The 26,727-nt window shown below is 33.9% G+C and overlaps 1 protein-coding gene across 1 annotated transcript in view; it reads right to left on the minus strand.

Moving 5' to 3' along the window:
* Positions 1–26,727, minus strand: part of BTAF1 (B-TFIID TATA-box binding protein associated factor 1) — a 97,373-nt gene that overhangs the window by 46,145 nt on the left and 24,501 nt on the right. The window contains 14 exon segments of the mRNA XM_079138281.1: positions 344–445; positions 447–494; positions 2,384–2,422; positions 2,424–2,489; positions 11,513–11,633; positions 14,316–14,440; positions 15,206–15,346; positions 16,268–16,444; positions 16,539–16,634; positions 17,419–17,508; positions 19,152–19,220; positions 19,492–19,621; positions 22,016–22,152; positions 24,912–25,075. Of these exon segments, the coding sequence (XP_078994407.1) occupies positions 344–445; positions 447–494; positions 2,384–2,422; positions 2,424–2,489; positions 11,513–11,633; positions 14,316–14,440; positions 15,206–15,346; positions 16,268–16,444; positions 16,539–16,634; positions 17,419–17,508; positions 19,152–19,220; positions 19,492–19,621; positions 22,016–22,152; positions 24,912–25,075 (1,505 nt within the window).

A 26,727-nucleotide genomic window follows, 5' to 3' on the forward strand; every position in this document is an offset into this window, starting at 1 on the left:
CATAAAATTTAATTGGCAACATCAAAAATATTGATATAACCCCAGTAAAATATACTTCACAACAGTTTTAATGGATAAAAATTACTATTCACCTTGTCACAGTCCTAATAAAAAACAATTTCTCCTTACTAATGTTAAATTAATTTTTATTGTTAATAATAAAACAATATGAATTTCCTACATTGTTGCTGTATAATAAGTGTAAGCTGGGGACTGGGGATGTTGCTCAGGGGTGAGTACCTGCCTGGCATGTGCAAGGTCCTGGGTTCAATCCCCAGTGCCTCCCAAAAGAAAAAAAAGATTGAGTTGAATATACAAATACATTATGTCTTGCTACACTTACCTTGGCTCTAGCTTTTACTTCTAGTAACATATTTAAATCAATAGGTAAGTGAGAAGGCTGCATCATTAAGCAAAGCCAAGCACCCATCCATGGGCAAGCAGCCTGCTACCACATACTGAACTGATGCCTTGCTCAAGAGTTCCATCCAAACCTAAAAAATAAGGAGAACATGACAGTACATTTTCAGTGCTAGCAAAACTTAATATTTATTTTTAGGGATATTGAATCAAAATTTAAAAAAGTAGGAATGGCACAGAGATTAATTTAAAACTCAACAGAGGCTTACTGAAATGCTGTTTTTGGATGGGTTTATATACCACAAGAAGTAATGCAAAGGAAGTTGATTTAAAAAAAAAAAAAGGGAAAACAGAATCCTTCTTGGATTTTTATGGAAAACTTTAAAAAATATGCCCATAAATAAAAGTTGTCAAAATCTCATTAAGGCATAACAATTATTTTCATCCATCACACAGGGCTTGATACAAATGCAGTATTATATCAAACACTTCAAGAGATAATAGCTCTGGATAAGTTTTCACTACTAAATTTCAAAGTGGTAATATCCTAGGTGATTAAAAACAGTGTAAGTCTCAATTCATGATCTTACTTAATAAGGTATCTATTATTGAGGCCTAACATTAAATTGGCTAGAACCAGCAATGCAGAAATAACTTCACTGTTAAAAATCCACAGTTGCTAACAATGAGCTAGCTACCTCAGAGGCTGACAATTCAAAACGTAACAAATCCTCAAGACAGAAGTGCCATTTTCCCCAACAAAAGCTATGAAATATATCAAATGACTCCTCTTTTCAAGACTTTAACACATATGACTAACCTTGCTAAGTTAGAAAAACTACAAGCCTAAACTATAATTAAGACTTCCTATACTATTAATATCCTCCCCAAATACATACATCTATAAGAATATTGTAAACTGCAAAATGAGGCTGAAGAACATCACTCTTCCCTGTATAATTTTCTGTATTGAGGCTTTCAGAAAGTGCTTAAAACAGTGCTTTAAAAGTCACATAATAAGAAGGCAGAATGAGAAGTCTTTTGTAGATGGCTTGAATTTTAGCTTAAATAACACACACTATTCTAACCAGCAATTCCAGCTTGTTATGGCTAACTTTTAAAAAGGTGTATCATACAAATTAAAATGCACAGGCCCAAGGGGACTTTTTTCACCTCCTTGAGAATTTTTTTAAGCTTAAAGGACACATTCAAGCTTGGTTACAAAAATAAAAGCATTTGCCAACCAAGCACAAAGTCATTTTACACTGACACAGATATGGGCTTCTTACAGTAAGATACAGCAAGGACATGATTGACTTTTTCAAGTAAATATCAGCACTAATAAGTGGGTTTATTGGTCTTTTCTAATTGTATTATTTATTTAGCACGAAGTTTGTAAAATATCAGAGGATATAGTATTGTTTCTATGAAATGGTATTGCATTTATATCTTTTTACTATAGTGATCTGTGACAGCAGCAGCTTCATGCTGTATTTGTTTTTTAACTGAAATTATAAAGTATTCATCTTAAAGATATCAAGTATTCTAAAATTGTGTACAGGTTATTCCTTTAGTGGTAGAATTAAAAATAAATGAATACTGGCTTTTCAAAATATATGTTTTCTCTTACGGTTTAGAAGATCTTGCTATATATTATATAAGAAAATCTAATCATAAGTGTTAGTTTTGTACCTATATTGTGCAATACTTGAAAAAATGGTATAAAAAGTATTTTGAGGTAGTGTCTTACATGTTAAGAAGGACTAAAAATAGTTTGTATTGTTTGTATTAAAATTCTTTAAAATTAAAAAAAAAAGAAGGAAGGAGCATGGCTAATCAGAACTTAACTACTACACAGCATAAAAGCCTAGTTTCCTGTCAATTATGAAGACTGCCAGACTTTACAAATCTCTTGGATAACTTTTAATTTCTTAAAATCCAGATCCATAGTACAGAAATTATGAAACTTTTAAAAATCTACAAAATTTATAGAAAGAGGGGTAAAGATATATTCATTGTGTACCTTGTGAATGAGATCCAGAATTTCCTGGCTGCTTTCTAAAAACACAGAACTGAAAAATATGCCGAAGCATATCAGGTAGGATAGGTATAAGCCAAGATGAAGAATTCTGAAAACAAAACAGAATCAAAAAGTATAGTGTTTTAATACTTTGCTGTAAGCTCCACCTGAAGTTAAATCAAACAAAGTATTGCCATGAAAAGATCACTGGCTTTATCAAAAAGGTTCAACTGGTGATAGATTTTCATAAGATTGAGAGAAAACAAATACCATATTTGTTATTCCAAGGTTTGGACAAATTACATAGAAAACAATCACTGGGGACTAGAAAAAGGTTGATTAGCATTAACACTCAAATAAAGTGAAATTATCCACCATACAGAACCAAGCTGTAACCAGCACACTCCTTGGTTTATATCAGACATCACTGCATTGTCAGGAAAATTTGGAATATCAACGGATTATTGCTACTATGCTACCTGATCAGAGCTTAAGTTGTGTGTGCTCATCAGTAATGCATGTAATGAGTTTTAAGATAACACCAAACTAGAAAATTAGTACTTCTGAGTTCACTATAAAATTAAGGCAAAGTTTTTAATCTACCTCAGGTAAGGGACCCCTCAAAAATCGTGATGAAAGCTATGTCTGCTCTTTTCTTAGAAAAACAACACATATGTACATATTTTGGTATATCATCTTATTCCAATATCAAGGGGTTCCTCAAGCCTACGTTAAGTTGGCATGGATGTGGAGAAAAAGGTACACTCATACGTTGCTGGTGAAGTTGCAAATTGGTGCAGCCACTCTGGAAAGCAGTGGGGAGATTCCTCAGAAACTTGAAATGGAACCACCTTTTGACCCAGTTATCTCACTCCTTGGTTTATACCCAAAGGACTTAAAATCAGCATACTCCACTAACACAGTCACATCAATGTTTATAGTAGCTCAAATTCACATAGCTAGATTGTGGAAACCAACCTAGACACCCTTCAACAGATGAATGGATAAAGAAAACTGCAGTATATATACACAATGGAATATTATTCAGTCAAAAGAATAAATTATGGCATTTGCAAGTAAATGGATGGAGTTGGAGAATACCATGCTAGGGGAGATAAAGCCATCCCAAAAAACCAAGGGCCGAATGTTTCCCCCTGATAAGTAAATGATGACATATAATGGGGGTGAGGGGGTGGGGGGATGAGAGAAAGATGGAGGAACTTCAGATTGCGTAGAAGGAAATAAGAGGGGGGATATGAAAAATTGTGGAATGAGACAGACATCTTTACTCTATGTACATGTATGGTTACATGAATGGTATGAATCTACATTGTGCACAACCACAGAAAATGAAAAGATGTACCCCATTGTGTACAATGAATCAAATGCAAAAAAATAATTTAAAAAAAAAAAAAGAATCTTAAGCTAAGAATTTCTCAACCTTTCAAAAGTCCACTAAGTAAGTAGCCAAATAGTATGTTAACCAAACACCTTATTGTGTGCCCAGAATTCTCAGTACAATGAACTGTACATGTTCTCAATGCTATTCAAATAATTATAAGCTTCATTTTGAACAGAACCACCAGAAAAATTCAAATAAATTAGTTCACAATACCTATCACCCAAACTTTATCATGACTTTTCTGAACACAATAAATAACAGTTTCTGGAAGAGACTTAAAGAGAATTTGATTATTTTTAACTGAAATTTCAGAAACACATGTTCTAGGGATAATATGTGTGTACCTTAAAAAGCTACCTATAATTTTCTAGCCCCTGAAAAACTAATGACAAATATAGGACCCGGGTTATACGCTCTCAAGATGGTTTGAGAGAAGTTTAAAACACCTTACAAAAATCATCAACTGGGGAGCATATTCACTAAGCTGGTAACCAGAATTCTACTTCTTATTGAAGGGAAGGTAGGAAGAAGAAAATACATTTCTATTTTTTCACCAGAGAGAATTAGACAATCTTAACAGAAGTAGAAAAGTTGTAAAAGTGATACACAAATAACTTAATATTAGTCCTTCATAATCTCTCTTTTGGTTTTTTGTTGTTGTTGTTGTTTTTGATACAGGTCTCACTAAGTTGCTCAGGCTGGCCTTGAACTTGTGATCCTACTGCCTCAGTCTCCAAGCAGCTGGATTACATTACAGACATGTGCCACTGTATCCAATTCCATATCTCCTTTCATTTTTTATTTTCTCCATTATATTTGCCAACTCTTCCCCTATCCTCAACTCCACCACTGGCAATTCAAAAAGTTGTTTGTGGATTCCAAAGCTATATCTGTACATTCCTTTCCACCATTACCATTTATAACCAGGAAAGTGGTAATATAAACTGTAGACTTCTTCTCAGACTACGAACTTTGGTTTGTTATTTTAGTCAATTCTATTCTATAATTACTTAAAAGAGCCAGGGAGAAGACAAGAGGCATGGGTAGAACACAAAAGATTTTTAAGGCACTAAAACTATTCTTTATGATGTAATTGTGGATACATGACATTATACATTGGCAAACCTACATTAAGACCATTTATAATGCCTTGTTCTACTAATTTCTTTCTTCAATTAACATTTACTGAAAAGTTAAATATCTCAACTTTGCTCTTCCCTTTTCATATCTTCATAGAATATGGCTAATACCTAATTATGTTAACTTTCTCTAATGCCAAACTTTAAGTCAAGTCCATTCTTTTCGGTTTTTTGTTTCCTTCTCTACACATGTACATGGTGAAATTTTCTAATGTCCCTAGATTTAAATGCCTCTGATTTCAACTCAGTTCATGTATGCCTTTATGTAATGACTAAATCTGTCCGTTAAACAAAAGAGTTAACATATTGGTAACTGAAATTTCAGAATGACTCACAAAGTGACTGTGATGTAAACTGAATAGAAGAGCTGACCCAGTCAGTAGACCAAGGCACCATAGGAGATTAATACCTAGGAATATATCTTTCTACATCATGGAGTCAAGTTCTGGCTATAATAGTTTAGTACTTATCAAAACTAGTTAACCTGGATATATCATGCCAGTAGTTCACTGGCAGACACACACATTCATAGATACACTATTCCATGTACCAACACTTCCTGGCTAAAAAGACAACAGAAAAACAAATGGTAAATTCCTTCATTTGATTACCAAGCTGACAGTAAAGAAAGTCACACCTTCATTGTAAGTCATAACCAATTGATACCAGTTTGGTTTTCTTAAGAGTTTCTATTTTGTGCTCCCCTCAAGAAGCCCAGCTTCCACAATACTTCCATGTGTTAACATCACTCACTGGTAAAGACACAGGAATTAAACATTTTCACAGATGTAATGGTATACCACAGGGAAATATAATGGAATAAGATTTCATAACTATTAATCGTGGTTTTATTTAAGACATTTTAGAAAAGTACATGCCTATATGTACAATGGGCAAAATTTAAATATGGACATCTTCCTTATAGTCTTCCAATTTTATCAGGAAAAACAAAAAGTTACTAAAGATAATCAGAATAATTTCAAGAAAACAGAAGCATCAATCTTCATGAGGTAGTGATATACCCAGTTACAGTCAAGTTTGACCTCACCTAATTACTCTGGAATTATTGAGAAGAATAGTTGTGTACATAAAAAACTGAAACCAGAACACAGCTACTAATATTCAGAAGTGAGATTCATTTTATTACTTGTACTTAAAATGACTCCACATTCAGAAGTGGGAATACAATTCAACCAACACTTAATCCATTTTGGTCCTATATAAAAAGTAGGTTAAAGCTGAAAGTCAGACTTGAATCTGAATCTGAAGTAAGCAGCTCACTGTGAACTGTGTAGCTTATGTGGGGTTGGGAAAATTTCTTAATCTTTGATCATCAGTTTTCTCAAATGCAAAATAGAAACAGCAGTGGACACTTCATATACAGTGCTTAGCACAACTCCTAGCACAAAACAAGCCAATAATAGCTCAGATTATCATTATTACTTTTAAATATTGTATAAATATACAAATAGTACATTTGTGTAAATATACCATACCCCAGAATATAAGTAAGATTATCAAGTTATAAGAATTCTCAGAAGTGTTAGTGTTTTACTATCTGAACTACTAATTATTTATTTTTATAGCATAACATTTTCAAGCACTTCACAAACATCATCTCACTTGATCCATACAATTCTGAGGAAGGCTGCTGATGGGATTTAACCAAAGAGGGCTAAATAATCTTGACTGAGGTCAAGAAGTTAACAGATGGTAGAGCCAAAGTTAGAACACAGATCCTTCTGTTTAAAGGATCTTTTCGCTATACCACTGAAGAGGTAAAATAATGATGAATCATGCTCCAGTTGACTAATTTATGGTTGCTTCTATATAAGAACATCAACTATTTAGCAACACCAGGATGGGAGTAAAAGGCAAGGAAGCAGCTCAGAAAATGGAAAGCAAGCTAAAGTAAGCATAAATTTAATACTAGAGGCCTATCATCTCTCATCCAAATTGCCTAGAGCCAGATGTGTTTTAAAATTCAGAATTTGCAAGGTGTAGAGGCTATACCTATAATAACAGCAGCTTGGGAGGCTGAGGGAGAAGGATAACAGATAGATAACTAAAGCTAGCCTTAGTAAAGTTAGCAAGGCTCGGCACAAGATAAAAAAACAAAAAGTAAAAAAAAGGGGTTGGGGATGTGGCTGGGTGGTTAGTAACCCTGGGTTTAACCTCTGGCGTGTGCACGCGCACATGCATGCACAAACACAACGCTCGCGCTCACACACACATTAGAATTTTCAAATTTAGAATAATGATGTTGTATGTATTGTATATAATATAAACCCCCAGTAAGGTCTGAGGCAGTAAGGTCTGTATTGTATATAATATAAACCCCAGTAAGGTCTGAGGCAATATAATAATAAATTATATTATTTTTGCAGCAAAATATGTGAATAGGCACATTAAGTGGGGGAAAAAAACTACAAAGAGCCTCTCTTCAGAATAGTTTGCAATCAAATGAATAGTTTTATAAATTGTCCCGATTTACAAGAAGTTTGGATTTCAAAATTGCAGTTAAGAGATCATGGAATAGCATAACAAGTTTGTATATACTATGAATCAGTCATAAGTATCAAAACAATTTGTGAAGAATACAGTAATTCCATCAGACATGGTTATTCTATTTTTTCCCTTTATTTTACATTTATATGTGGTGCTGAGAATTAAACCCAGTGCCTCACATATGCTAGGCAAGTGTTCTATCACTGAGTCACAACCCCAGTCCCAGACATAGTTTATTCTGACCCTTAGTACATGTTGCTATGATCACAAGATTAAAAATTAAATTTTCACTGAATAATGCTTTTATCTAAATAATATTTAAATACAGAAAAATCCAGTGAATTATTGAAGTTGGTAGCTTTGTGGCACTAAAGATTTGACCTATTCTATGAACAGAGAGTCAGGCAGAAAGAGGGCTGACATTTAGGAAGGTGAGGGTGGGGACAGGGAGTAGCAAAAGGAGAGTGATGAGATATGTACAAAGATATTCTGATCAAGTGAACATAATTACAGTTGGGATACAGGGATGGAGTTGGGATATTTTCTTGACTTCTGGATATAAATATGGAAATAGATTAAAAGTAGATTTAAAATTGTTAAGAGTTAGATACTTGAAGACCAAGAAAGACAGGAATTTAATTCTAATATAGTAGTCAATGATAAATTTCTAACAACTTTGCAAATAATTGAGGCTACAGTCCCTAGAATTTTCACTCATTCATTCATTCATTCATTTATTTTGCAGTGCTGGGGATTGAACCCAGGGTCTTGTGCTTGGGAGGCAAGCACACTACCAACTGAGTTATATCCTGAGTCCTAGAATTTTTGTTGAAAGACTTAAATCCTCTCCCTCAAGAAATACTATGATTGTATTGAAACTAAGCACTGGAGTAAGAATGATATTTTCTATAAATATATAAAAGGGAGAAAGTAGGTAAATTAGAAAACAGGGTATTTAAACAGAAGTACAGCTTATTTTTAAATTTTCTTACCATGATGTAAAACAAGACAAAAATTATAACAAATGCCAGCTGTGGATGATGAAACACCAATGATTTAATTCCTTGCTCTTTACTTAAAAAAAATTTTTCCAAAATTAAAAAAAAAAGGTAGTTGTGAAAGCTTTTTTGAAGGGCTGGCTTTATACTATTATTTGAAAAAACAGCAAAAAATATCAAACAAAAGTAGTAAAGGATACAAAAGGTCATATGTATGTGAAGGTCAAAAGCAGAATGTACTGAAGATGATAGGTTAAGAACAGCCACAGACTTCAGTGGTAAGGATACTGTGAGGAAAACTCAGGGCAGTGACAAAGTACAAAATGATTTATAATCATCAGTATTAAGTTTCAATGACAACATTAAGTTCCATGAAAAGATACACTGAACAAATTATACTCATTCTATGTATGTATAACATGTCAAAAAACACCCTGTCATGTATATCTAGAAAGGAAAAAAAAAAAAAAAATTCTCTGAAGGCAAAGGCAAGATAAAATGGGAAATTTCATTGATGATACTATCAAAAAGGTTTTAAATTTTTATTTATTCATTTGGAGTTGAACCCAGGATCTTGCACATGCTAGGCAAGTACTCTACCACTAAGCTACAACCCAGTCCTCAAAAACTTTGTTTTGTTGACAGTACTGGAGATAGAACCTAAGGGCCTTGTACATGTTAGGTAGGTGCTCTACCATTAAGTTACCTCTAGCCATTACAATTTTTTTTTTTTAAATTTTGAGACAGGGTCTTGCTAAGTTGCCCAAGTTGGCCTTGAACTTTTGGGCCTCAGACTCCTAAATAGGTGGGATTGCAGGTGTGTACAACCATGCCCTGCTAAAAAGAACTCCTGAAATTCAACAAGAAGAAAACAAGCAACCCAGTTTAAAAAATGGCAAAGATCTGAACAGCCATCTCAAACAAAGATGACAGAAGGCAGATAAGCATATAAAGATGTATAACATTATCTGTCATCAGGAAACTGCTAAAACAATGAAATAGTACTACACATCCATGAGGATGGTTAAGAACCAAAATAAAGACAACAAAAAATGCTAGCCAGGGTATGAAGTAACAGGAATTCTTACCCACTGCTGGTAGAAATGCAAAATCACAGTCACTTTGGAAGATAATTTGGTCATGTCTAATAAAATTAAATATATGGTTACCATATGATATAGTAACTGTGCTCCCTGAAACATACAAGAGTTGAAAACTTACACAAAAAATCTGCATAATGATATTTATAGTAGCTTTATTCCTAATTGCCAAAAACCTGAAGTAACCAAGACATTCTTCAGTAGGTAAACTGATAAATGAACTGTGGTGTATCCATATGATGGGATATTATTCAGTGATAAAAATAAATGAGGTATCAAGCCACAAAAAGACAGAAATAATAATTTTATATTCCTAAGTGAAAGAAGTCAATATGAAAAAGACTGCACACTATATGGTTTCAGCTGTATAATATCCTGGGAAAGGCAAAACTAAGCCAGTAAGATGATTAATGGTTGCCAAGCATTCAGGGAGTGGAAAGGAGGGATGAATGAGGAGTACAGGGGACTTTTAGTGCAGTTTAAATACTCTGATAATACTGCAAAGGTGGATATTGTTATTATTATGTATTGTCAAGAAACAGAATCTACAACATAAAGAGTGAACCCTAATGTACTGTAACAATATTGGCTAATCAAGTTTAAACAAATGTACCACACTAATACAAGATGCTAACAATGGAGAAGTTGTATGGGTAGTGGGAGGGGATAAAAAAATATATGGGGAACTCTGTACTTTTCCCTTAGTTTTTCTGTAAATCTAAAATTATTCTTAAAAATAAAATCTATATGTTAAATAAAAAAATCAAGTGAAAGGAATAGGTTTGATGACTTTGAGAGGTCTCTCTAAATTTAAGACAACTTACATCAAAAACATTTAGGCAAAAAAATCATAAAACTACAGAAAAAATGAAATGAGAATTAAGAACAATCCATGCCAGTTGTTGTATCAACCCATGCCTGATCAATTGAGAATTATAAAACAGACCTAATAGTTTTCTGCACAGAAGATTCTGATTAGACAAAATCAAAATAAAGCAAAACTCAACTTATAGATGTTTATTCACAGTTCAACACAGTATCATGCTGCAGATTAAAGCAACTCTACAAAGAATATTCCTAATTCACAGGGAAACACATGGTTAATGGACATAAAAGACATTTAATTCATGCAATAATCTATTACCTAAAAGTTAACCACTGCTTTTTGCTTTTTTTTTTTTTTTTTTTTTTCAGTGCTGGGGATTGAACCCAGGGCCTGTGGTAGCACTCTACCAACTGAGTTATATTCACTGCTTTTTAAAGATGACTGGCCGAAACTGTAGTACTATGTACTATATAGCATGCTAGAAGAATGGATTCCTCATTGATAATTCCCGTAAGGTATTTTGCTTTACCTAGATACGGTTATTTTAAAAACAGGAGTGTGAAGCCTTTTATAACAGCACAGTGCTCATCAGCTCACCATAGACTACATTCACACATTGATATTACTTAAAGGATCTCCATACGCATTTCAATATGACTCCTCGAGTATATTATCCTTGGAAATATCACACTCTTGAGATAGAGTAAACTTTAGAAGAAGGCAATAACCTGTGAATTCAGTGGTCAGTCTTTAAGAGCTATACTTCAAAGCTTTCAATGCAACCCTTCTAACATGGGATGGGTTCTGTCAATCACCCAATTATCAACCTTACAAAGCAAGCAATGGCTGAATAATAGGTCTCCTATAAGAAGGGACTAGTCAATCAACTGTTCAATCAACAAAGACTGAGGACCTTCTATGTGTTAGTGTTGAGCACTAATCCAAGTGCTAAGAATACAACCTAGAACAAAATATTTAAATACTTCTGCTCTCATGATGACTATATTCTTGTAAGTTTATATGGTTACCATACCACTTCTACTAGGCCCAGCATTCTGATCTTTGAGTATGTAGCAAGGGTAAGCTAATGATCAGGTTTATTTTATGAAATTAATTTATATAATTTTCAAGACTGCTATATACAGTTATTAGTTCTTACCTGGTCCTGTGTTGACAATAACGTAAACAGAGTTTCCAATGCTGCTCTTCGAACTGATGATATAGTGTGATGCAAAAAAGGCCAGACACGTGGAACTAAAACTGTGAGTGACTGCTGAATACTAATAAAGAAGACACAAATTAATCTTACTCATTCTCGGTTGAAACTCCGTAGATACAATATCTACATATCATTCTCATGAGGATCTAGTGATATTGACATCAAGTGTCTTTTTAATGAATTAAAGATGGTTCTATCCTATTTGCATATGAACATTCACTTAATATCCTCATTCAAAATTGTTATCACAGCACCAAGAGTCAGAGAAAATGTAGCCAGAAAGAAGGCTTTTCATTGGCCCTAATGCCATGAATAACCTTTATGAAGTTAGACCTTTTCTATATAACCACATCTATGACTATGCTTACTCAGGAAAAATGGGACATGTAGTCTAGCTATACAATCAGGTTTGTCAATCCTTATTCCATCCCCACGGCTAACCCCAATGGGCAGATGCACTTATTTTCATCCCCTTGGAGGTCATCTTTGCCTCGAATCAAATGAGCAAGAGGTGGTATAATAGTAGCTCTGAAATTTGTTATCCTAGTTTAGCATTACTAAGTTAGAAAAACTCATTTTTTTTCTTCTCATAGATTAGATTCTAAATGGGAACAAAAGAAGTCAAGTCTAGGCTAACTTGAGCCATAAGATTCTTGCCACATTCATGAGTCACTTGTAAAAGTTACCTAGAATTATGAGATGATTCATAAGTAGCATTTGAAGTATTTATCTCTATAGAGAAAGGCATGAACAGAAAATATGCCAGGAATAACTTCTTATCTATCTATTGTGTTTCCTCTCAGGACTCCTATCTTTTAACATTATTTTTACTACTTGCAAGTTTGTATGAAAATTACTTCTTGCACTTTTTTACATATTTAGTAAGTTCATTTATAAAATTCTAATTCGAACACATGCACACAGACATAAGAGACTTAAAATACACAAAGCATAACAACATATTGTTAATAGTGTAACAATATTCATGCTCCAAATGACATGCTGCAATCCCTCCTTACATAAGCTGCAAAGTATCTGCCAAATATCACACACGAAGCAAAATTTCTAATAAGGTAATTTTGAAATAAACAAACAAAAGCATGGAAAACTACATTACTTTACATCATCAATATCCCAGAATTTTTAGGACATCATTTCCTTTTCTTACATTATCTAGTTTTTCTGACATCATCTTCTAAGGTGCAAATGTCAGAGCTACTCCAACCTTTTTGTTTAAGTTTTATTAGAACATAGGCAAGTTCATTCCTTTATGGATTTTATATGGCTATTTTCATGCTGTAACTGCAGAGTGGAGTAGTTTCAACAGACTGTTTTGACTCACAAACCCAAAATATTCACTATCTGGGCCTTCACAGAAGAACTTTAACAACCCTTGATTTGGAATAATTTAAAACCCCTGCATTTTGTCGTTTAAGGAGAGTTTCAGTATGGATAAACCTCACTTACTTAATTCCTATAGTTTTCATTAGTAATGGGAACATACAAAAAGTAGGAAATCCCATATATCTACCACCACTTCAATTTTTCTCCTCTATTGCTTTTATAAGCACTTATTTTACTCTTCCTACTTGAGTGCTGTCTTACTAGTCTAAATTTAGTGTTAAAGTAAAAGTAAGTCATATTATTTGAAACACTTCTACATGTTTTTTATACATTTATGATTTCCACTGGAAATACTCATAAGCCAGAACACATTCTTAAATTATAATAGTATGAACTTTTCATTGAACACCTCACTAGACTAAGAAAAATAATTAATATTCTCAACTACAAATTTTTAAAACTTACAAAATACTTTTTCTTATGTATCTCTAAGGATACTATTAATAGATTCAATAATATTCAGGAGCCTGTCTTAAAAGGTAAGGAACACACTAATTAACTGAGCTTCACATCAAGTATCAGGATAGGAAAGTCAGTAACTTTAAATTTCTGGTGTATGTTTTTGGCTTCACCTAATCTCTGTCTTTGGGCATAACATTATTATGTATTCACTTTCTGATAAGCAATTACTGAAAGCAAGAATAAGAATTGAGGAAATGAACATTACAAAGAAAAAGTTCACAAAGGGTTAAGTTTTTGAAAACATAAAGCTGATGATCAATTATAATCCTATAAACTTAATATCATTAAATATTATCTATATTTTGGGACCAAAGCTGGAAATAATATGCAGTGCTTACATTTTTGAAGTGAACTATTTTATAGAATTATATAACTAAAGTAACTCAAGGATAAGGAAATTGGGGATGGGGAGAAGTGTGGAGGATTGAATTCAGGGCCTCCTGCATGCCCAAAACACACTCTACTAGTTAGCTATGCCCATCCCTGAAAATAACTTTTGTCCCAAATGTGTCGGTGGCTATAATAAGGAGATAGGAGCCACCTGAAAATAGTGATCTTTGGCATCCCCAACTTAAAATATTACTCTTATTTTTGGGCAGGGCACCAGAGATTGAACTTAGGGGCACTTGGCCACTGAGCCACATCCCCAGCCCTATTGTGTATTTTATTTAGAGACAAGGTCTCACTGAGTTGTTTAGCTTCTCAACACTGCTGAAGTTGGCTTTGAACTCAAAATGCTCCTGCCTCAGTCTCCTGTGTCGCTGGGATACAGAAAATATTACTCTTACAGGTGCTAGTATTGTACTCTTAAGCTTAATTAACTGAAAAGAGTATATAAAGGATTTTTACTTTATAAACAATAATCAAAAATAATTACCTGCATTGTTGGACCTGAGGATAAGTTAACAAAGATGAAAGAAGAGTCATAATACTATTTGTTGAAGCTGTGAGATCATCTAATTCCAGAAGAGCATCCCATAATGTATTTATAATGAAGGGTACCTATGAGGTCAGTTTTCAAGAGAAGTTATCAACTTTACACAAAAAATTCACAAGTCCTGCCAAATTACATCCCAAGGGTCACTATAAGACAATAATATAATATAATCCCAATTAACTTGGACAGTGGCAATTTTAAACAATGTGAAGCAGGAGACATTATTTGCCATTAAATTATCTCTATTCCTCTTTTTAGTGCCATTAAACTCTACTTTGGGCAGAAAAATTCAGAAAATAAAATAACCAATATTGTATTTTATATAAAAAATTAACTCTGAAAATATTGTATAGAAATATAAGACATGCCCCTTTATATAAAACAATCTTAGTGCATTTAAAATGGTACCAGCCATCGTGAAAAGACAAAATTTAATTTTTGAGCTCAAAATATAAGGCTGGTTGTACCTTAAGTTTTGTGTTCTAGATTTGATAAAATGGAATATCACCTACAACTTGGAACAACCACTTCAAAACACTGAAACCAGATTAAAAATCAAGTCAAAAACTAAAATCAAAACAAACAAAAAACTCCTATCTCTAAAAATAAGGACTAAAATAAAGAAGAAATGTCTGCTTTCCTCTGTCCATATTATGTACATGGAGGGTAGGTAAACAGGCACAATTCATTCTTCCCTAGGACAATATATATTTGAGATTACATGCACCAGAGGGATACCTGTCACAAGAAAATTGAGGATGAAGGAGGAAAAATGTAAATATGCTGTACAAGAAAAACAAAACAAAACAACACTAAAAGATTTAAATTACTTTTTGTGTCTGAAGATAGACGAGGCTTTCGACTACAGGCACTAATGATGCTGCAGCAACTGCTCTGACATCATCATCAAGATCTTGGAGTCCTTCAATTATTCGAGTTAAAACTTTGGGCAATAAAGTATTAATTACATCCTGTAAAATAGTACATAAAAATAGATTAGTTTTTACAGTACAATTGTTGTGCTTCAACATTTCTATTAAATTGCCATATGAGAGCATAAAGTCCAACTCATATATTTAAAGGAATCACATAAACAGAAAAGAAAAATAACATCAGTAGAAGCCAACTAAATAATTCTATTTGAGAAAGACTATAATACTACCAAGTACTTTATTACTGGATGTGACTTAAATATCTGAAGATATTACTTAAATAAGACTACAAATTCTCTCTGTGAACATGGACACAGACACACACACACACACACACCAGGATACTTTAGCTCCATTTCTTATTCAATGTCACTGACAACCAAAGTAGGTATGAGAGAAGAGGAAACCTTCCTGCTTCTCACTATTCCCATCTAATCTCTTCTCATTTTCCCCAGGAGAACCGGCCCTCAGAGGTGATTACTTTGATCATACACTAGGGATCTCATTGAGAATTGGTCTTGCTATGACATAGGGATAGTTTTTCTAAAACGAGTAAGGCATTTCCATTTGCAGGGCATACTGTTGTTCTCTACATAGGCTAGAGATCACAACACAGAAAAGCAATTTTTGTTTGTGACAGTGATAGGTGTGGAGAAGGAACTAGAGCCAGGAAAAATAAGGAAGGAAGTAGAGAAGGAAATAAAGGTACAGAGTTAACAAGCAAAAATCACAAGGAAATATCATGTTGTTGGCAGTCAAAAACAAAAACAAAATCTTAGAAAACGAAAAGCTATGAGCTTGCCTTTAAGGACAGGAAGGGAGTTTTCAATTCTTTTACATCATGAACAAAACTAGAGAAGAAATGCTGGTCCAAAGCATTAAGGAGTCATTCTGTATACAGTTAATGAAAATAAACGAGGGAAACCGCTCCCCACATGCTTCAAAAACTGAAGGATTTACCTGACGAACTGCCAAAGCATATTTTATTCCCAGCAGACCACCATGCCTAACTTCCCATTGTTCTTGTGTAAGTAATTTTAATAGCACATCCACAGTCTTATGAACTCCTGTTTCATTCATGTGTTTTAAAACCACACCTAATGTTTGAGCACAAGTTTCGCGAACTGGTGCTACAACCTACAGATGAGAAAGAAAAGTTATATTCGCAAAAGACTTAATTCTGTAGAATTTAAAATTTGATGGGGCAAAGCTTCACTTTAATGACACTTACTTCATCAGAAACAAAGTCTCCAAATCTATCCAATGCAAAAACACAAAGGAGTCTAATAACTAAGTCTTCCAACCACTCTTGATGCTGCTGAATCATCTATCAAAACATAATCAGTTTTTAATAACAAAGATCACACTTTACAAATAGGTCTGTAGGAATAACTTAGATCCAAAATGAAAAATATTAGGACAGATTATTTTAGCTGAGTGAACAAAGAGTAGAATCATTCTAATTACCATCTTTAAAATTAAGTATATCCTTTTTGATATTAATTTGACTCCTACATATGTACTGTATCAAAAATCTTAAATTTGGGACTGGGGCTGTAGCTCAGTGGTAGAGCACTTGCCTCATACATGTGAGGCACTGGATTCAATCATCAGCACTACATAAAAATACATACATAAAAAGATATTGTGAACTAAAAAAAATTGAAAGAAAAAACTTAAATTCATGCATTTTCTTACTTGTACTTCAAAGAGAAACTAATTACTTAAGGTTGCTCAGGTATCAAATAAACCTGTCACATATCTATTAACCTATTACCAGTGTCTCTTGCTACAACAATCATGTTGCTCACTGACCTTTCCACTAACCTCTTATTCACCTTAAGCTAAACTTTCCACTTCATTATATCCTGCTCAAATACTCTTGATTCTACATGTTTTCCCACTCAGTATTTCCAAATATGTCTTTCCCCAAACTCATTCTGTTTATAAATAGACTTCTTCCTATCTTTTTTTCGCCTCTTCGTAATGCTCCCTCTTATGTGCCCCTCACATCTACTTTGTGATACATACCTTTGTTACTTACTTCCCTCTACTGGAAAAAGAGACCAATTACTCAAACTTGTTGATATTCATAGCTTTAATACACTTACCTCTTCTAAAGTGCTATCTCCCATTTTACCACCACTCTTTCCGTGAGCTTTAAGAATTTCCCTTAGTCCAGTGCCTGCACCATGTCGAACCTAAAAAGAATCAAGAAGCAAATGTCAGAGATTGAATGTTTAAAGAAATCAAGCTTAACTTTTCTTCAATTAAGAAAAAGGGATATAGCACATTTAAGAAATTAAAGTGGTACTTTACAAGAATGTGTTTTATTTCAACTATCCAAAATAATTACATATATTAATTTCACAACTTTTCTGGTTATATGGAATGTTTAAACATTCAAGCAAGAAAATGGCAATTTTAACATAGATAAGCTGACTCAGGAGGCTGAGATAGAACTGTAAGCTCTCAGTCAGTCTCAGTAACTTAGTGAGACTCTGTCTCAAAATAATAAATAAAAGGGAAGAACTAGGGATGTAGCTCAGTGGTAAAGTGACCCTGGGTTCAATCCCCAGTACTGCAAAAACAAACAACAACAAAAAACCCTATTCCAAAAATCTTTCTAAGATATAAACCTACATGGTTGTCACTTTCCTATCTCTTACCTGCATTTCAAAACTATCTATAATAAAGAAAGAGGAAGAGTAAAGAGAGCATTATTTTTTTTTTCAGTCCCAACAATATTTTAGAACTATATGCATCAAAAATAAGCTCCACTCAGGCACTGTAGTACATGCCTATAATTCCAGTGGCTCAGGAGGCTAAGACAGGAGGATACTAAGTTCTAGGCCAGCCTCGCCAACTCAGAGAGATCCTCAGCAACTTAGAAAGATGCTATCTCAAAATTTTAAAAAATAATAAAATAAAAAGGACTGGGGTGTGGCTCAGTGGTAAAAGCTCCAAGGTAACCAGTGTTAAGTATCAATAAATCACCTTTCTTAAAGAAGGTGAGGAAACTTTCTGCAGAGTTATCTGGAAGGGAATAAAACAAGCCATTGACATCATACTCAAAACCTCATTTGAGCTAAGACTTGAATAAACAGAAGTACATAAAGGAACAGAAAGGTTGCTAAAACCTTTCAAAGCATGTTCTTTTTGTTTGTTTTCTTTGCTGTGCTGGGATAATGCATACTAGGCAGGTGCTCTACTACTGAGCTACATTCCAAAGCCCAAAGTAAATTATTTTTTGTTGTTGTTCTTTTGTTTAAGTTACCCAAGGACCAAGGGGGACAGAATAGTCTGAGACTACGAACCCAACAAATTCAGTCAGATGTTTCACTATCATCTCTCTTATATACTGGAACCTGTTCAAGATTTTCTTTGAAGAATTTTTCTGAGGTGCAAAATTGGTTATGAAACCACTACTTATTTGTGTGTACATGCAGAGGACTGAATCCATGGTCTTGTGCATGCTAAGAACAGGCTCTATACCACTGAGCTGTATCCCTAACCTCTGAAACTACTGCTCTTGATTAATCAAAACTATCCATTCAAAGAAAAGGAAGCAATGCCTGGGAGAAAAAGGCACACCTTTAGATTATAGTCAAAAGAATGAAAAGAAATGAAGAATTCACTTCAAAGTATGATTAAAAGGATATGAAAGGAGAAAAATCAGTCTCCATTTTTCTACTTAAAGGTCAATGATAGGATGTGCCTAGAAGTCCTAGGCCAGTCATAATAGAAGACTAGAGACCCTTGACAAAGTATACTGTTCATGACACTGTTTCCTTCATTAGCACAAAAAGTAGAGCCCAGAGAAACTGTAATGAAGATACCTTACCTCCCAGGAGGGATTAAAAAGGTCATTGCAAAGTTCTTCACAAAAGCTTTCCAAAGGCCATTCATTTGTCTAAATAAGAAAGACATAGTTACTACTAGTTTAAAAGATCTGTTTTATGCTAACAATAAGTACTTCAATAAAGGCATTTATTTGTAGGTTTAGTAGTAGTAATTAAGACTCTAAATTTTTAAAACAAATAACATTTTTAGTAATAAAGATACAAACTATTTACCAATAAAATTTCTCTCAACTGATAAATCATTCAGTACTCTCAAATGACACTTTAGTTTAAGAAACTATGAACAATTTCAGTGGACACTATAGGCTATTTCAATAGTACCTCTTCGATTAAGGAAGAGCTGTCTGGAATGTTATCAATCAAGACTTTGGAATCATTTGCAGTCTGATTAACAACAACATTTGCTATTTTCCGTCTCTTTTCTTCTGGCTCCCCATCAGTGCTATCATTGCTAAAAAATAAAAGCCATCATTTCAAAAAGAAGGTAAAGGATAATGTGAACCACAATGAATATAAGAGAATCCATCACTTGAACAAATGTTCTAGCACATTCTGCTTATATGATTTATTAAAAATCTCATGTATCAATTAACTGAAAGTAACTGCTTAATATTTTTTGAGCAAAATATATCCCACCACTCTATGGGTCAATGAATGCTTCCTTTCAAATTGGATCTCAAATCTAGTGATCACTTTTTCTTTCTCTCCAGAACCAGCTCCACTCCTTTCTGTATGTCTGTAATCCAACAATGTACTCTGGCCTAACATAATACTATCTTCTTTAGGCTTTCGTATTCTGGAGAAAACTAATATACTGAATAATACAGGGTCATAAAAGAAAGTTGAGCCTCCCTAAACTCAACCTCTATTCCTCTTCCCTTAATTCTCTCCACTCTAGCTATACTGGTTGGTCACTTAACATCCTTAAATTTGTAGGTGTGCTTCCATTTTTAGGTATTTGCTTTTTATTTTCCTGTATTTGGAATGTCTTTTCCTAGATACCGAATTCAGAGCCACTGTCACTTCTTTCTGATCTTACTCAGAGGTCACTCTGGAGCCCTTCCAGGTCATCCACTCTAAAATTTCAAACTCTGTACCCACATTTCTTCCTCATTTTATCCTTTTCTCCACCTTTGTTTCCCCGACCCCAGGAGGTGCTGGGGATTCGATCCTTGGCCCCCTTTTCTCCACCTTTAACCTTTATCATTAACATGACAAACATATACACACAACATATCGCATTTCATATCTTTCTTTCCCTTTAGAATATAAGCTCCAATGGCAGAATTCTAATCCATTGTATTCACTACTGGATACTCTGGGCCTAGAACAGTACCAGGCAGATAGAAAGTATTTAATAAATATTAGTAGGATGAATGATTTGTGAATTCTGTAAAATAAGTCTATCTTTCCAACACTCAAATCTTTGGATAAAGTACGTGAATAAAAACTAGTAGGCACGACCCATGTGATCCTACAGTATGTACCATCAGAAAAATGAGAAATTATACTCCACTTATGTATAATTTATCAAAATACATAAATGCATTGTTATGTATAACTAATTAGAACAAAAAAATTAAAAAAAAAAACCTAGTAGGAACATTTATTAGGTTACTAAAGGTAACCTAAATATCCCTTATCCAAAACACTTGGGACAAGAAGTGTTCCTGATTTTAGTCTTTTGGATTTTGGAATATTTGCATAGATTTTATCAGCTGAACATCCCTAAACTGAAAATCCCAAATCCTCCTGAAGTCTGAAGCTAATGCTCAAAAAGTTTTAGATTTTGGAATGTTCTAGAACACTCAGATCAACTTGTTTATGATCTAATGAGGTGTTCACTTTAAAAAGTTGTTAATTTCAATTAAGTTTAAATACTTAAAAAAATAAATAAATAACTTAATCCCAAGTATAAATTTTTTCACAAGGGATGTTTATTATTTAACCCCATTTTGTGCCTAGTTTTTAAACAATTACTGTAAACACTTTTTAGCTTTCTGTGAATGGAAAAACAATAAAAGTACTACTATATGCAAAACCACTATCTACCTATAAAGTTCTAATTTTATAAGTTTTTCAATGTTTATTAACTCATCATTTACTTAAAAATTTCCTGAACACCACCAAAGACTCTGATTTATAAAGACATGAATAAGGGCCAAGAAACTAGACATTAACAAGACCCTCAGAGAACATCTGAAGGAAGCCATTTTGAACTACCCTTTGAGAACCACTGTTCCACCAAGCCACACCCAGGTAACACTTTTATTAACTCATTAAGAAAATGAAGAGAATGACTTTACCTAAAGAGTTATTTTCTACAAGATTAAGTAAGCAAACTTTGATTATTACCACTATTTAGCCTAAATTCAGTCTAGGGAAGAGATGATACAATACCCGACAATACTTCTCACTTTACTGAGGCAGTATTCTTAACTTGTGATCCTTTGATCACTTCTCTGAATTCATTCTCTACTGATCTCCTTTCCATTCACTCATACCCAGCCAAACTGCCCTTCTGTTTCTTGAATATTCCATGATTCAGGAATTCACATTTATTCCCTCCACCTGGAATACTCTCTCCCCTTTGTAATCTTTAGCCTTCATTTGGAGCTGATAAGTAATAAGGAAAAAAAAAAAAAAAGCTATTCAGGAGGACATTTCTTGGAAAACGGTCTTAGTCCCTACTAACAGTAAATATTCTGACAACTAAGCAAAACGATCCAAACAGTAGTCTCCAGCTAAACAAAAATCAGTAAAATGTTTTTTATAAATCAAGCAAACACAGATTTAAGCTACACAGCATTATTGGTTTAAGTAAAAAAAAAACAAAGATTACTACCTCTTCTCATTAGTTTCCACTGCATCCCTGGATCTCTGTTTTGCAAATAGTTTGGCCATTCTTTTAGCTTTATTCTTTTGTCTATTGCTCATTCCTGCTCGAAATTCTGAGTCAATCAACTCTGCTGCCTGGAGCGTCTAAAAGAGTAAAAGAATGCTGAGTTTGAACTTCAGAGGTTAAAATAAATACTTATAGTCTCAGCCTCAGTAGAGGACTAATTTACTGAGGACTATGCTGTAAATTCCAGTATACACAGATCAATCACATTCCTTGACAGTCCCATAATATTCTATTGTATAGCTGTATCATAATTTTGTTTTCTTACTCCTCCTTCCTTATTCTTCCACTCCCAACAGATACACCTGTGTTTAACTTCTTTTTAAGCCACATATATATGGCACAAATTAATGATGCTAACCCAGAAAGAGGGCTTTGAAAAGATGAGACTTCAAAATATTCAAATTACCACTTAAAAGTTATGAGAATAAAGAATGTCCATAAAAGAAACATATCACCAAGAATGGGAAGTTATACTCCATGTATATATGTCAAAATATACTCTATTGTCATATATATCTCAAAAACCCAAATTTTAAAAAATAAAATGCAAAAAAAATCATTTGTTGAAAAATAAATAAAAATAATTACAGCTACAAGTGATTAATGGGTCCAGCAGCCTATGGTCAACTGAGCCCTATTAGCCACTCACTCACTGCCTACTTGTTTTGCTCTTTTCTACTCATGTGAGATACTAATAAAGACTGTATGATAAACAAGGGACAGTGGTATGTGCCTGTGATCCCAGTTACTTGGAAGACAGAGGCAGATGGATCAGAAGGATTCACTTGAAGCCAGGAGTTTGAGCACAGGCAATATTGGGGGGCAGGGCAGCAGTGAGACAGAAATGATTTAAACCCAAGCCTTAAAATCCCTTCTGTGACAAACTATATGACTCAAATTTATACTTCTATAACTGGGAATGGAGGCTCTGCTACAGTCTTGGTTCAGGAAGCACTGGCACATACACAAGGCAATGCAGTTGTAATGATTCTACAGCAACGATTAATCATTATGTAACATTTCCAAAAAGTGTGTAACATATAATACCAACTAAACATGGATCTCGCAAATATCAAATTGGCATTGTTCATCCCATATCTAAGTATTCTAATGTCTGTAGATCACTCTCTCAAAATACACCTCCCAATACATTTCCTTATACCATGCTCAATTATCCATTATAGTATTACATTTCTGAATTTTTATTAAATCTCCCCCTGCCCTTTTTTTTTTTTTTTTTTTTAATAACGTCTTATGCTTTTTTTTCCTCTACATTTCTTTCCATTCCTTCCTGGCTGTTGTTATATTTCTTCCTCTTTACACTCTCTCCTTTTTCCTACTGGTATTTGATATTTTTTTTCTTCATTGCTGAAGTAATTCATCATCACATATGCCCCAGCCATAAAAATTATACTTTATAAATTCTAATGATTTAGAAAACAACTAGTATAAGGCAAATTGAACCAGAAAAGAGAAAGGACCAAGGAATGACAAAATAAGCAGGAATTCTAAAAAGGACCCATGGGCTCTAAAAGAATACTGGGGGATAGAGAAAGAATACTAAACTCCTTGAAATGTAGTATTTTACTCATCTGTGAGGAAAGAGCCACAGCTTTTACTAGAGCTTCAAAGAGTTCATGGCATTAAAAAAGTTACAAAGCCCATTTGTACCCATTGGGAACTGAATAAATCATGAAAAAGGAGAAAAAGAAAGTAAAATTGTCATAGCCACAAAATAAAATAATTTTTAAAAAAAATGTGATCAGCTAAGCATGGTGGCACATGCCAATATGACGATCAAGAGTTCAAAGTCAGCCTCAGCGAAAGCAAGGTTCTAAGCAACTTAGTGAGAACTTGTCTCTAAATAAAATATAAAATAGGACTGGGGATGTGTCTCAGTGGCTGAATGCTCCCGAGTTGAATCCCCAATACCAAAAAAAAAAAAGTGATCAATCTCCTTATACTGATGTATTAAGTCTTATGACGTGGGAAAAGGTAAACAGAGCTTACATGGACACAAATATACTTGCATATATTCAGAAAATTCCAGGAAGGATGCACAAGAAACTTTAAAAAAAGGGTTATCAGTGGGGTATGAGGACATGTATGTCCATGAATGTGGGCAAGAAACGTTCTGCTTCATATTGTATATTTTTTTGTTATTGTTATTGTTTGAAAGTGTTTCATGATAATTTTTCTCAATTAAATGAATAAATCACAGCTCTAAAGACTTCTACTACCATCAAATCTGACTATAATAGTTTCTCTTCTTTTACTCTTCCTCCAAGTTACTACTTCTTTCACCAAAAAACAAAGGAAAGAACAAATGCAGCAACTAGGATCTTTCAATACCTGTGGCTCCTAAAAAGTCCACCACAGCTTTTATTGAACAGTCCAATGTTGAGGTGGGCTCAGTTTCTTTCTCTATAGAATCTGTCTGTGGAAATTTACTTTATGTGCTGAGAGTGGTGACACGTGCCTATGATCCAAACTACTTGGGATGCTCTGGAAGGAATATTGCAATTTCCAGGCCAGTGTACTGAGACCCTATCTCAAATATAATTTTTAAAAAGGACCAGGGATGTAGTTCAGTGGTGAAGCATTTGCTTATTAGCATGTCTGAGGCCTGGATTTAATCCCCTGTATCATAAATAAATAAATAAATAAATAAATAAATAAAAAAAAACATAAATTTTTTTTATGAAAACACTAAATTCCAGTGGCACTCAACAATGAATAGAATTAAGCACAGCATTTAAAAAGAATTACAAATGCATAAGCAAAATGAAGCAAACCCTCTGTTACTTGCAAACAACCAACCACATGTTTTACCTACAGGTTGTTTGTTTACAAGGGCTGCTGAAGTTGGTGTATAATCCAAATCTTCATCATTGAAGAGTTCTTCAGTACTCATTCCAATTGCTTCTCCCATATTAAGGCCAAGTTTCTTCTGTAATAGTTTTCGCTGGCGTGCTATCCTCTCTTTAGGATCTACTTCACCTTTAAACAGAAAAGAAATATATTTCCTCCAAATCAGTTAAGAAAATTTGTGCTATATGCATATCAGACTCCATTAAAATAACCCATTATATCTCTTCTGCCAAAAGAACCACATTCACGATAATTTCAACATCACATAAATCCATTGCCTAATCATGACTGAAAAATAGTGTTTTAACTAACGAATCATTCTATGAGTTTTCCCTGAGATAATTTCATTGTCCCACTATCCATTATCAAGTATACAAATGAAATAATAAGATTCATTCTTATGGAAATAAATCAATCTTATTTTATAGTGAGAAAGATCTAATTAGACTACAAAACAAAATCTATATTTTAATAGCAGCTCACCAAATACTAGGAATTGAACTCAGTGGTGCTCTACCACTAGGCTACAGACCCAGTCCTTATTTGTTGTTATTTCAAAAATAAAAAATCATCCTTAAAACAACAAAATGACAAAAGAGGGCTCTCTACATTGTTGAAAAATTTTTAATTTTAAAAACAATAATGCCTGCTTCTAATAATGTCTGAGTAAGTTCCTCTTGGAATAACTGCAGATAACAAATCCTGGTCAAAATATGTTTTTTAAAAACTACCTGAAGGGACATAAAATAGAATAAAAGTAGGCATTTACTTAAGAGAGTTGTCAACAGCTGGAAGAAGGGAATAGCACTGGGTAGGATTCTCCTTTCTGTAGCTTTTAGACTGAAGACAGATCCAGTCCATGCAAAGCGGAACAGCTAAAACTTGGATTAAACACCCATGTTGCTGGGTGTGGTTCTGTACACTGATAATCCCGGTGACTCAGGAGGTCAAGGAAGGAAGATTGTAACTTTGAGTCCAGCCTGGTCAACTTAGTGAGAACCTATCAAAAAAAAAGACTGGGGATATAGCTTAACTTAGTGGTAGAACACTTAGCACTTGGGAGCTACGCACAAGGCCCTAGGTTCAATCCTCAATTACCATAAGCAAAGAAAAAATCTCAAGTCTTGTTGGTCTGAAGAACTAGAAAGAAAAAAAGAGTTAGGGGCCACAATAGTCATTAGGAAGGAAAAGAAAAGAAAGAGGCAGAAAGAAGGCTATCCAAATTCTGGATAAATTCAGCTCAAGTCTCTGGCTGACCCTGGGCAGACTCCAAAGAGTGCAGCTAAAGCCAAAATCTAAAAGCCAAAACTGAGATCTGAACTGTTGTCTACCACAAAGGAGAATGAACTTGAAATTCTGAGTTCTGTCAAATTAAATGCCTGCTAAAGCAAACAAGCAGGCAAAAACAATAACAACCTTCAAAGGAATAAAAGAGAATCCAGTTTGCACAGCATAATGTTTGTAATGTACAGGATCTGATTCAAAATTCAACAATATACAAAGAAACAAGAAAACATAACTCATTTTCAAAAAAAAAAGACAATAGAGACCAACTTCAAGACAACACTGATGTTGGAATTAGAAAATAAGACTCCTAAGCAGCTAATACAACAGTACTCAATTTAAGGAAGATACTGTCACAATGAGTGAAAGGATACCTTGGTAAAGAAACAAACTACAAAGTAGAATTGTATACTTGAAAAGGAAGAATTATATTATGCAATAAAACTATTTTAAAAAAAGAAGAAGTTGTCCTAGACTGGGCATGGTGGCACATGCTT

This window comes from Sciurus vulgaris (assembly GCF_902686455.1).
Source record: "Sciurus vulgaris genome assembly, chromosome: 4".
In the NCBI taxonomy this organism is placed as follows: domain Eukaryota; kingdom Metazoa; phylum Chordata; class Mammalia; order Rodentia; family Sciuridae; genus Sciurus; species Sciurus vulgaris.